The 13175-nt window shown below is 45.9% G+C and overlaps 1 protein-coding gene across 1 annotated transcript; it reads left to right on the forward strand.

The window, feature by feature from the left end:
* Positions 1 to 208: 208 nt before the first annotated feature.
* On the forward strand, positions 209 to 7753 carry CCDC28A (coiled-coil domain containing 28A). Its single transcript, XM_074168741.1, has 6 exons — positions 209 to 318; positions 1136 to 1333; positions 2864 to 3027; positions 4508 to 4662; positions 5256 to 5278; positions 7023 to 7753. Exons 2-6 carry the CDS (start codon positions 1173 to 1175, stop codon positions 7075 to 7077), a joined length of 558 nt encoding a protein of 185 aa, XP_074024842.1. The 5' UTR covers positions 209 to 318; positions 1136 to 1172; the 3' UTR covers positions 7078 to 7753.
* Positions 7754 to 13175: the final 5422 nt, after the last annotated feature.

Genomic DNA, 13175 nt, shown 5'->3' on the forward strand with positions numbered 1-13175 from the left:
CGGCCGCCCCTGTGGAGGCGCCGAGGCCGGAGGCAGCCGTCCATCTCGGGAGCTGCCATGCCGAGAGAGACCCATACTCCCCCCCCGGCCATTCCTGGGAGCGCGGCAGCCGCTCGGCCGTTAACGGTTGAACGGACCCCACCCGCCCTCCAGTAGCTCCGCCCCTGTACAGGCCTCACCGGAAGGGGGTGCACTCCCACGATGCACCGGGGCGGGCCGCAGTCATGTGACCTACGCGCCCTGCCGTGCCGTGCCTGCCGCTTCCCCGCGGGGCCGGGGGTCCGCGCGCGCGGCGGCGGGGGCGGGGCCTCCCCCCAGGTAGGTGTGGGGGGGCGGGGCCTGCGCCTCGGCGGCCGTTTAACGGGCGGCGGTTGGTGTGAGGAGGGGGGCTGGGGGAGGAAGGGGGGCGGGTATCGTTCTCCTCACGGAGTGACAGGCGGCGTCGCAAGTCTCCGTGGTAATAAAATGACGGCATTTGTCAGGGGCTGGCCGGGCCCGAGGGCGGGGGCAGAGCCCCTCAGGCGGGTCAGCCATGGCGGGCGCTCCCCTCACAGACACCCTTTGCCGCCTCCGCGGGGCGGTGGGTTGCGGGGGAGGCGTTTCCCCAGGCGAGGAGGTTATCAGGTAGCACCCAGTAATAGCATGTATAATAGCAGCGATATTATTATTATTATGGGGTGGCACCCATCAATAGCATATATAGTAGCAGTAACAACTCGGCAGCGCCTGAGTTTTGGCAAGGCCGTGGCCTCTCCCTTCGGCGGAGGTTGTTGGGTGAGGATGAATGGCAGCATCCTCATGCCACCGGCGCTCCTCGGTGTTTTGATTGGTGCGGACTCGAGCGGTCACAGGATTATTTTCTAGCAATAATCCATGGGGTGCAAAGCTTGAGATCGTTTTGAGGTACCTGTCGGCCAAAGCTGATGCAGAAGATTTTGATTCCTGTCCGTTTTGCTGATCAGGCAGGCCTGGGCAGCTTCTCCAGAAAACTGAATTCTCTTGTTTGAAGAAATGAGTGACTGCTCATCTTTAAAGAAACTATAACGCTGTATTTTCATGCACTGTGACTTTTTTCCCTTTTATTGTAAATGCCAGTTTTAATGGATTTTTCTTACTTTTTTCCTTCCCTTCGGAGGATGAGGAATTAGACTAGATGCAGTAAACTGGAAGAAATGGAAGAAAGGAAAATCAAGAGGAGGAGCCCCAAATCATCTACCAGCCACCCCGCTCAGGTTGCAAACTCCAAGAAAAGCTCAGTGCCAGTCAGTAAAAGCACAGCCTTTTCAAATCCTTCTGCACCACAGCCTGCGGTACAAAAACCAAAGTTAAAACGGTAAGTTTGGGAGCATCTTGTAAGCTCAGTGGAAGCGAGAGCCAGAAACGTGCCAGTTTAAAGGGTGTTTAGGCTGGCTGGGGCAGAGTGAAGAGAAAGTGCTTCAGGGTCATGAAAATTTTTGATGACCTGTTGTTTTTTTTTTTTTTTTTGCAAAGCAATTTGTGTTTAATGCGATATAATGGTTATTTTAAAGAAAAGGAAGGTGCTTGATATTCTTCTTGTAAGCTTTATAAAACGTTACACAGTGCTGTAGGTTCATACAGATAACAGTTTAGCTGAAGAGATGATAGCTGGATGCGACTGGGGAAAGGCAAGAGTTGGGTGATCAAATATGGGAAACGCAAGCATTGCATGGGAGAGAGCAGAGCCCCAGATGCACAGCTGTGAGGAAAAAATTAAATATTCCATGGCTACAAGGTTGGAACTGACAAGTAGGGCGGGAAATGAAGGACGTAAATTGAACAGGATGAGCTAGGACTGGAATTTCTGGGTGTTTTTTGTTTGGGGAGCCAGCAGCAGGGGCAGCAGTAGCTCCCAGGCGATACTCATGTGCGCAGAGAGGCGTTCAGCTCTTCAGAAAGTACCGTTTTGGAATAGTTTGGGTGTTATTGATGATACATCTATTTCAGTTTGAGAAATATATTTTCTAACATGCAGGAAAATTAACATTCTTGGCCATGGCAGATACAGAAGATAAATGAGTGAAGAGGGATTTTTAAAGTGAAATGTTAGCTAGGGAGAGGCAGCTGAGTTTATTGACCCATAAGTATTAGCTGAAGATTAAATGCTGAACTCTGCTCTTTGGCACAGATAGTCTCTTTGAAGAATCCAGTATTGGACTGATGAATAATGAATTTCTGCAGTGTAAAGTCTGCCTATACATTATCCTTCAAGGAAAATGCATTCATATTAGGAGGGAAATAATAATAAATACTAATGTGCTATAAATTGGTGGGTTCTGCAGCTGACTGTACAGTTTACATAAGTCTCACCCTATTCTGGAATGTGCTAGAAATTCATTTCCTGTAGCCCACAATATTGGCTAGAGAAGAAGATGTCCTTTTTTGCCTTAAGTTTTGGAACTTCTAGAGAAAAATGTATGGGGAATCCAGGAATTTCGATGGTTTTCCTGCAGAGGGGGCAGTAGAGAATTTTTAGCACGTTTAACATCTGTTTAGACATGGACTAGTTCCATTTGGTATGTGTTAGGACTGGGAGATTGCTTTTGATGGTGAGTTTTACAAAATGTGGATGTTATTTGAAGGTGGGAAGAAGGAGCTCTAGGAAAATTTGTTGGAATTCTTCACTTTGCAGTATCAAACTGTCAATGTAGTGATGTTGTTCTTTATTCTTAAGACAAACTGGTGATCCATTTTTTAACTTAAAAGGAGTGATTGAAATACATATTATATATTTTCCATTTCACTTTCAAGGCCCAGATGTAGACTCATCTTACATTTCAGATTCTCAGTGAAAATGAAAGCAGGAAGAAGTAAGCTTTTTGTTTTGTTTCTTTATTTTTTTCAGTGTAATAAAAGAGAAAGCCAAACCTCCAGGAGGCGAAGCAAAGGGGGCGCAGGCAGCACCCATCCAGCATTCTTTTCTCACCGATGTATCAGACGTCCAGGAAATGGAAAGGGGACTTCTGAGTCTCCTGAATGACTTCCACTCTGGCAAACTTCAAGCATTTGGTAAGTGCATGAATTGTCTGTACACAATAATCATGTTTGTAGCCATACGATGGTAACATTTGCAACCAGATGTGCTGTATGGACAGTCTACTAGTTTGTTATATCCGTCTCTACCATGTGAAATTAAGTTTAATATAAATAATAGATCTTAGTGCTTTTTTAATTTATAGTCGTATTGTAAGGTCTTTGGTGTGATTACTCAAATGCCATTTCATTGTGCCTTCCAGCGTTGTTTACCAAAGGCAGTACTTCAGCTTATGGATTTAAGATACCAAATTTAAAGCCACTTATTTATGATATTTAGGAATATTAAGAAGCAACTGTATTTAGCACCTGATTTTCCTGTGTATTAACACTTTAGACTATTTCTAACAACTTTTATGGAATCCAATGCAAGTTGCATTTTACCCAGCTTGCTCTTCTCTCTTAGCATTTTACTATTCTTATTACTTCACAGTTGATGAAGGTTTCAGAAAAACCCTGACACTCTCCCGCTTCCTTTTTTCCCCTGTACTGCGTAGAAAGATGCATAGGTGCTTTTGCAAGGTTAGTGTTAGGTGAGCACGTTACGTTAATTCCACACCGATTTTACAAGAGAACCTGAAATGTCTGTATTACATAAAGCATCAGTTACAAGAAAGAAAACCCCAAGATTAATCAAAATTAGAATCACAGAATATTTTTGGTTGGATGGGACCTTTGAGATCATCGAGTCCAACCAACAAAACAAAAAAAGAAAAAAAAACAAAAAAACAAAAAACCACACCCAAAAAATCCCAGAACACCAACACCAAAACCAAACCGAAACAAACACCCACAACCACAAACAGCCACAACCCAACAATCCCGGGCTCTAGAGCATGCCCTGAAGTGCCATGTCTACACGTTTCCTAAACACCTCCAGGGATGGCGACTCCACCACCTCCCTGGGCAGGCTGGTCCAGAGCCTGACCACTCTCTCAGTAAAGTAATTCTTCCTAATATCTAATGTAAACCTCCCCTGCCCCAGCTTCAGACCATTTCCTCTGGTCCTGTCATTATTCCCTTGGGAGAAGGGGCCAACACCCACCTCTCTACACCCTCCTTTCAGGGAGTTGTAGAGGGCAATGAGGTCCCCCCTCAGCCTCCTCTTCTCCAAACTAAACATGCCCAGTTCCCTCAGCCTCTCCTCATATGACTTGTTCTCTAAGAAGGCTTATTGTGATCATATTTAAAAATACAGGGCCTTCCTGAACCGGAGATAAATTCAGAGTATAGAAGAAACCACATCTTTTCTAAAAACCAGTTCAGTACATTTAGTTATCACAAGTTCAGCACAACATAACACCAGACAGGATGACAGAAACTTCAGCCTGTGAAACGGGGAGAAATCATGGAGCAAGCAAATGAACTTGTAAATCTGATGTTTAAAAGCTGCATCTTCACACCTTCATTTGCTCTCTCAGGTTTCTGTATCTAAAGCTGTTGCTCGTCCTTTTAGGAAATGAATGTTCCATAGAGCAGATGGAGCACGTGCGGAGTATGCAGGAGAAACTTGCTCGCCTCAACCTGGAGCTCTATGGGGAGCTGGAAGAACTTCCTGAAGATAAAAGGAAACTGGCCAGTGACTCCAACCTGGACAGGCTGCTGTCAGATGTGAGTACTGGGAAGCGAGAAAACATGGAAATTTGCCCACAGAACTCAGCTCTACTGGGGTGGGCAGTGATTTACAGTTGAGGAGAACACAGTTCTGGGATGAACCAAGACATAAGCCCTGCCCTCGTCTTGGTTCTGAGAAAACACAGCACCTCGTTCCCTTTTTTTGTGGGCTGCTGCTTGTTCTGGTGAGCGGAGCAGCCTGGCTGTAAACTGCCTGAGGATGGGGGCCTGTTTAGAGACCGTTTTCCCTGTGGTCCATCCTCCTACATCTGGGGAAGCCCACACGTAACAAGGAATTTAGAAACGGAAAGTGTAGAATATATAGATCTCCTTTCTCTAGTGTATTTCCATAAACACCAAAATTAGAATTTCTTTAAATTTCCTGAGATAAGCAGATTTAAATTTAATTTGGGGCTTAGCTCTGCTGGTGTAGAATTCAGTGCAGGTTTGCTCTACAGAATAAAAATTATACATTTCAGCCCAAACTATTAGTGATTTGCTTCAGTGTTTTAATGTATTTCATCATTTCAGCATAATCGTTGCATTTGACTGAAATGCCATTTCTGATAGTTTCTATATTTATATTGCAGCTAGAAGAACTGAATTCATCTATGTATCCTTTTCCTTAAATGTCTATTTTGCATTATAATTATTAACTGTAATCAAATTACAGTATATTTCCCCACTAACTGGTGTCTTTACAGTCAGATCGCTTCAATAATGTCCTTTATTTTAAAATAGCACTGTCGTACTGCATGGATTTGGAGTTCTTACAATATATAAATGACTGGATCTTAACACTTTTAATTACAGGCTGGCTTTCCCTGTGGTGATGTATTTATCTGGCGTGTACCACGTTAGACGATGTGTTGGCAGTCGATGGCAAAGCCCATCAGAAGCAGGGTCTTTCTACGTGTGTCTGGCTGACATATTCTGGAAAAAATCTCCATAATAATATTCCTTCTACAGTATTCAGAAATGCCCCGTCCCAGTGATAAGTGAATCCTACTGCCTTTTAATTTCTTTCTAGAAATATGTGTGGGTGTTTATCACTGATTTTACCGTCAATAGTGGACTGACCTCATTTTTCATTTCTAGGGTCAAACTAGAGAGTCAAATACTTCAACAGAGCTTTGGTACTTGAACAAATGTGTGCTCTTAGCCCACCCAGAAGCAGATAAAGCTAAATGTCTTTGCTTGTCTTTTACATCAGACTATTGATAACCCAAGGATACAGTTGAGGAGTGTTGCATTCGGTTTATTCTGTAGCCTAGTTATTCCTGATGTTACGCATTTTGTATACATTGAGGAAGGTGGGGCTCTGATTTGGGACTCGAGATACTGCACTGGCACGTTCATTCTCTGTGTCTGTGGAAAGCTGTTTAAAGCCAGGTCTCATAAAGAATACAAGTGGAATGCGATAATAATACCATGTAGTAAGACCTGGGAGTCCTGCTGGACAACAGGATGACCGTGAGCCAGCAATGTGCCCTTGTGGCCAAGAAGGCCAATGGCATCCTTGGGGGTGCATCAGGAAGAGTGTGACCAGCAGGTGCAGGGAGGTCATCCTCCCCCTCTGCTCTGCCCTGGTGAGGCCCCATCTGGCGTATTGTGTCCAGTTCTGGGCTCCCCAGTTCAAGAAGGACAGGGAACTGCTGGAGAGGGTACAGCAGAGGACCACAAAGATGATGAGGGGACTAGAACATCTCTCTTATGAGGAAAGGCTGAGGGACTTGGGTCTTTTTAGGCTGGAGAAGAGAAGGCTGAGGGGGGATCTGATCAATGCCTATAAATACTTAAAGGGTGGGTGTCAGGAGGATGGGGCCAGTCTTTTTTCAGTGGTGCCCAGTGACAGGACAAGAAGTAATGGGCACAGGCTTGAACATGGGGAGTTCCATCTAAACATGAGGAGGAACTTCTTTACTTTGAGGATGGCAGAGCCCTGGAAGAGGCTGCCCAGAGAGGTGGTGGAGTCTCCGTCACTGGAAACATTCAAAACCCACCTGGCCATGTTCCTGTGCAACCTGCTCTGGGTGGACCTGCTTTGGCAGGGGTTTGGACTAGATGATCTCCAGAGGTCCCTGCCAACCCCATATCATTCTGCGATTCTGTAATAGTGATAAAAATAATCTGCAGTCCCCCTTGATCCGCCAGCTCGTTCTGGATGTACGTAATGCTTAAATCTCATCGAGGGAGATTAGTCTTCTGGTTGAGAACTAGCACAGGACTTAATAGAACTGAACTGGTCTGGACTGGTGCATACCCATGCCAGGATAAGCACAGTTCCGTCTAACACTGCTGTCTTGTTTGTACCTTATCTATATGTGAAAGTGTTATTCCTTAATGGCTTGCTTCAGCCAAAAACTACATTTAGCAGATGCCCAAGATATTCCAAACAGTGCCACGGGCTGAAAGAACAGCTCTGTCAGTTTGGATTCTTTCAGAAGCTCTTCTTTTGTTTTTCCCGACAGTGGAATCTGGAACAGTTGTTGGCTGGGATTTTTTTTTTTTTTTTAAATTTTACACAATGAATAATCGAAGTGCAAATCCAAGTGTTTATTTTTGCACATTCCTCTTGAGTGCTGCATTATGTCAGGACTCGGATCTAGAGTTTTAAATAGGTTGTTGTGACGCTCTGCTTTTTATTATTGCCTTATTTAATAGAAAAATTGGGGAAGGGTGGAAGTACATTTCTTGTGCTGAAATGTTCGGATGGTTGAAAACGATCTATGTATATAAAGTTTATCAGCATTTCTCCAATTTTTATGAAGGTAGCGATGACGTTGCCTTTCTGACCAGTATGTAGACAATCTGCACACTGTTTCTTTAGTGTTTTGTTGATCAGCGATGCCACAGATTAATTTATTGTTAATAAAGTGAAACATTTTAAATAAGACATTCCTTTAAAGAAGTCACTATCTGTTCAGCTGTGTTAAGAAGCTACAAGTTCTTGCATGGTCTGAATGTTTGCAGAGTTTACTTTTATTCATTACTGTGAATAATCATGTCACTAAATTAGAACTAGCACTTAATTTAAGGATTGTGAAATTGGGTAAATAGTTATTATTCAATAAATCCAGTACATGCCATTTTGTTCTCTTTCCTATGTTATAAATAGTCTGGTACTAATTGGTGTCATCTGTGCAATGTGCACTGGCAGCCCAGAAAGCCAACCGCATCCTGGGCTGCATCAAGAGAAGCGTGGCCAGCAGGTCACGGGAGGTGATTCTACCCCTCTACTCTGCGCTCATGAGACCCCACCTGGAATCCTGTGTCCAGCTTTGGAGTCCTCAACACAGGAAGGACATGGACCTGTTGGAACGGGTCCAGAGAAGGCCACGAGAATGATCAGAGGGATGGAGCACCTCCCCTTTGAAGACAGGCTGAGAGAGCTGGGGTTGTTCAGCCTGGAGAAGAGAAGGCTCCGGGGAGACCTCATAGCAGCCTTCCAATATCTGAAGGGAGCCTACAGGAGAGCCGGAGAGGGACTCTTTGTCAGGAAACGTAGTGACAGGACAAGGGGTAACAGTTTTAAATTGGAAGAGGGGAGATTCAGATTAGATATTAGGAGGGAATTCTTTCCTGTGAGGGTGGTGAGACACTGGAACAGGTTGCCCAGAGAAGCTGTGGCTGCCCCATCCCTGGAGGTGTTCAAGGCCAGGCTGGATGGGGCTTTGAGCGACCTGGTCTGGTGGGAGGTGTCCCTGCCCATGGCAGGGGGCTTGGAACTGGATGATCTTTGAGGTCCTTTCCAACTCTAACCATTCTATGATTCTATGATCTTTGTGTTCACAATCAGAGAAGAAATTGTTTTAGTGTAAAATCAGGCTGGTTTTTATCCTGCTCCATCAAACTATGCCTTTGGTTCCAGGCTGATTTTATATTCAGTTTTTAGGAAATACATTCAGATTCTATATTGTACATACTTACTGTGCAAGGAGTGAAATGTTAATCCTTCTACTTGGGAGCGAATCCTTAGAGGTTCCACTCAAATATGAGAAGAAACTTCTTTCCGGTGAGGGTGGCAGAGCCCTGGAACAGGCTGCCCAGGGAGGTTGTGGAGTCCCCTTCTTTGGAGATTTTCAAGACCCGCCTGGATGCAGTCCTGAGTGACATGCTCTGACATGCTCTGGGCAATCCTGCTTCGGCAGGGGAGTTGGACTAGATGATCTTTATGGTCCTTTCCAACTCTAAAATAAATTCAGTGAAGCTGTCGCCAGCCCGAAGTGGGCACGTGGCCAGGGAACAAAAAAATGCCAGTTTGCCGTCTCGGGAGAAGATGCTTCTTTAGGCCCGAGATGGAGTTGGGGACCCCGTTAGCTCCAGCTCCTTTCGGAATCCCACGTAGGGCCAAGTCCGCGCTGTGCAGCTGGGTGTTGCGTGAAGAGGCAAAATAGTTTTGGCAGAAAATAAACCCCTTTGCGTTCTAACGCTCCTCACCGAGGCGGGAGGCTGGGGGCGGCTGGCTTTAAATTCTGAGCGATGCCCAATTCACCACTATCGGTCCAGTCGCGTTTAATATATTAAACTATCCCGATTCCGGATACACTGACAGTGGACTCTACCTTCAGTCTAGTCGTGCTCACGAACTAGCACGGCCGCGCTTCAGTGTCTGGTCGCGTTCAGTGAGAAGCCGAAACGGCTAGCTACTTAAACGGTGCAGCTTATTTAAGCGACAGATAGAAAGGTTCTTACGCTTTGCCGCTGATAAGTACAGTCTGCAAAGCACGTGCGAGTAAAATTAAAAATGTTAACGGTACAAAGCGCGCGACAGAGTTCCAAACAATACAGCCTGGCTATGAACGTGACAGGTGACCCTCTAGAGAGATTTCGGAGTTCCCCGAGGAAGCACTCGGCACAGTCTAAGTCTCACCCACAGGTGTCCCTATGGGGGGCGGGGGGAGAAAGGCTCAGCCCCTCCACTGGTCCCGGGAGTCAGAGGCAGTCCATGGTGGGATCCTCCCCGACTTGTTTACGATGGTGTCTTCCCCAGCATCCCCCCTTTCTCGGGTTATTTTTATATTGTTTTTTACCTTCAAGGTGGAGTTTGAGTGACTCTGGTCATAAATACCTTTATTATGATCGGTGTAAAATTCTCTCGCCTCGCATTTAAAGGTAGAGTTTACGAAAAATTCAGGGCGCAGACTCGAGGAGGAGTGGTCGCACCTTGGAGGCGGGCAGCCTTCGGGCTGGAGGTGCATTTTGGTATTATAATGACATTATAATGAGCAAAGTTCACACAAAGGACAGCATTTCATCAAAATTTGACAGACTGTTGGCTCAGGGTAGCAAGCACGCCGCTCATCACTTCCATAGGATCGCCTTGTTCCCACTCTGCTGTGTAATCACGGAGCTTGGCCGTGGAATCTTCACTCCGCTCCATCCTCCGTGTTGCTTTCGCAAGCGATATTGTTCAGGGGGTCAGAGATGTAGCGGATTCCTCGCACACCAGCTGCTGCTGTGTTCCACCCTGGAAACGTTTCCATTTTATACCTTTCCTTAATGTATGAACAATGCTATATATTTCTAATAAAAATTATATTTTAGGAATTATTCCACGCTGGGACAGAAAGAGCATTTAAACACGGCGGTGTGCTCTGGCTACAAATTCAGCCTCCGAACGCCGTTACTCCCTGCCTCGCCTCACATCTCAATGGTTAACAAACCTGTTGGGCTTTTCCTTTAGGTCTCTTTTCCCAAGTTACAGATGATAGGACAAGGGGCAATGGCTTCAAGTTACGCCAGGGGAGGTTCAGGTTAGATATTAGGAAATATTTCTTTACTGAAAGGGTTGTCAGACATTGGAATGGGCTGCCCAGGAAAGTGGTTGAGGCACCATCCCTGGAGGTATTCAAGAGAGGAGTTGACATGGTGCTCAGGGATATGGATTAGTGTTGGGTGGTGTTTTGTGTGTGGTTTTTTGTTTGTTTTTTTTGTTGGGTTTGGTGGTTGTTGGTTTTTTTTTTTTTTTTTTTTTGTTTGTTTGTTTAATCGGTTGGACTAGATGATCTTAAAAGGTCCCTTCCAACCTAGGTGATTCTGTGATGTTCCTGTTCTTTACACGATTTGTCTCCTTTGTTGTTGAGATCCTCTCGAAGTCTTACACATTGGTAAAATTACCTCCAGGTAACGCACCGGTGATGTGAAATCCAGAGACAGCTCAGGACAACTGGAACACAACACAAAGCCACTTTTTTGTTGGGTTTGGGTTTTTTTTTTTTTTTCCCCACCCTTTGCCTAATTATTAGTTAATTATCCTTTTCTGCACAGTAACTTCTCCCTGTCAGCCCTATGGCCTTGTTTCCCTGCAGAGTTCTGATCATCGAGCAAAAAAAGCAGCCCGTTGTAGCCTCAGGGTGTGTAGAGGTGTGCCGGGGGCAGAAGCGCGAGTAAATAACACATCGGCATCACTGGAGATACGGACACAAACACACGCTTTTCTCCAGCAGCTGTTTAGAATTATACAAGAATTAGCGCCTTTTTCTTCAACCGCCTAAAGCCCCCGGACAGTTGCAAGTCACCGAGAATGCATTAATTGCAAGTAATTAAGAAATTCAAATTCTCTTATCTGCTCCTGGATACACATCTGCGTCTTTTACACAATCCGTTAACAGCACACGCCCATGATCTTTTGGATTCATACAAGAAAGTTTTCTAGCAATATCTTTGACAGACTAATAAATAATAAATTAATAATATGCCTGTCACAGGTTTCTAGGCTCTCGCAGGAAAAGGAAAAAATAATCTCTAACGTATTTGTGGAGAGTCTTTTGTAATTATAAAAGTACTAAGTGGCTGCATAAAACGAGCTCCTTTCCTGTTACCTTGTTTCCTGAAGAGTTGTTTATGGAGATAAAAGTGTATTCATTTCATAGAATCATCCAGGTTGGAAGAGACCCTTGGGATCATCGAGTCCAACCATCTACCCTACACTACAAAGTTCTCCCCTACACCATATCCCCCAACACCACATCTAAACGGCTCTTAAACACATCCAGGGATGGTGACTCAACCCCCTCCCTGGGCAGCCTATTCCAATGCCCGACCACTCCTTCTGGGAAAAATTCTTTCCTAATGTTCAGTCTAAACCTACCCTGTTGGAGCTTGAAGCCATTCCCTCTCGTTCTGTCATTAATTACCTGTGCGAAGAGACCAGCACCAACCTCTCTACAGTGTCCTTTCAAGTAGTTGTAGAGAGTGATGAGGTCTCCCCTCAGTCTCCTCTTCCTCAAACTAAACAGTCCCAGCTCCCTCAATCGTTCTTCATAGGATTTATTCTCCAGGCCCTTCACCAGCTTCGTTGCCCTCCTCTGTACCCGCTCCAGCACCTCGATATCTCTCTTGTATTGAGGTGCCCAAAACTGGACACAATACTCCAGGTGTGGCCTCACCAGTGCCGAGTACAGGGGCACAATCACCTCCCTACTTCTGCTGGTCACACTATTTCTAATACAAGCCAGGATGCCGTTGGCTTTCTTGGCCACCTGGGCACACTGCCGGCTCATATTCAGCCGCTTGTCAATTAGAACCCCCAGGTCTCTTTCTTCCAGGCAGCTTTCCAGCCACACTTCCCCAAGCCTGTAGCAACGCACGGGGTTGTTGTGGCCCAAGTGCAGAACCTGGCACTTGCCCTTGTTGAAACTCATGCCATTGATTTTGGCCCAATGCTCCAATCTATCTAGGTCTCTCTGTAGAGCTTCCCTATCCTTTCAAATGTTTCCTGGCCTGAACTCACGCTGATAAACGGATCTGGTGTTTGAAAGAAGATGCGCTGTCCTGCGTCACTGGTCTGGATCACCTCACGCCGAGAGACAGCTGTGGAACCTCAACGAACCAGAAAAAGAAAATAAAAGTCAGGAAGAAAAGCTAAAGGAAAGGAAAGTGTCTTAGAGAGGAGGATTTGGAAGAGGCGGCCAGCAGGGCGAGGGAGGTGACTGTCCCTCTGCTCCGCTCTGCTGAGACACCCCCCCCTGCTGTGTCCAGCTCTGGAGTCCTCAGCACAGGAAGGACGTGGACCTGTTGGAACGGGCCCAAAGAAGGCTACAAACATGCTCCGAGGGCTGGAGCCCCTCTGCTGTGAGGACAGGCTGAGAGGGTTGGGGTTGTTCAGCCTGGAGAAGAGAAGGCTCCAGGGAGACCTTGGAGCCCCTTCCAGTCCCTAAAGGGGCTACAGGAGAGATGGGGAGGGACTCTTGATCAGGGAGGGGAGCCACAGGACGAGGGGCAACGGTTTTAAACTGAAAGAGGGGAGATTTAGATTAGATCTCAGGAAGAAATTCTTTTACAATGAGGATGCTCAAACACACTCTTATGAGAAATCAAAACTTGTTTTCACGTGGATAATTTCCCCAACTGTTCCCTTGTATAAATCATAGAATGGTTTGGGTTGGAAGGGACCTTAAAGATCATCCAGTTCCAACCCCCTGCCATGGGCAGGGACACCTCCCACCAGACCAGGTTGCTCAAAGCCCCATCCAGCCTGGCCTTGAACACCTCCAGGGATGGGGCAG

Source organism: Numenius arquata, chromosome 2 (assembly GCF_964106895.1).
Source record: "Numenius arquata chromosome 2, bNumArq3.hap1.1, whole genome shotgun sequence".
NCBI classification, from domain to species: domain Eukaryota; kingdom Metazoa; phylum Chordata; class Aves; order Charadriiformes; family Scolopacidae; genus Numenius; species Numenius arquata.

Excerpts from the sequence above, each read along its gene's own strand:
- CCDC28A (XM_074168741.1), top strand. The coding sequence starts at position 1,173 with ATGGAAGAAAGGAAAATCAAGAGGAGGAGCCCCAAATCATCTACCAGC. Across the intron at positions 1,334-2,863 it reads CAAAAACCAAAGTTAAAACG|TGTAATAAAAGAGAAAGCCA; the intron begins GTAAGTTTGGGA and ends TATTTTTTTCAG. Across the intron at positions 4,663-5,255 it reads TGGACAGGCTGCTGTCAGAT|CTAGAAGAACTGAATTCATC; the intron begins GTGAGTACTGGG and ends TTTATATTGCAG.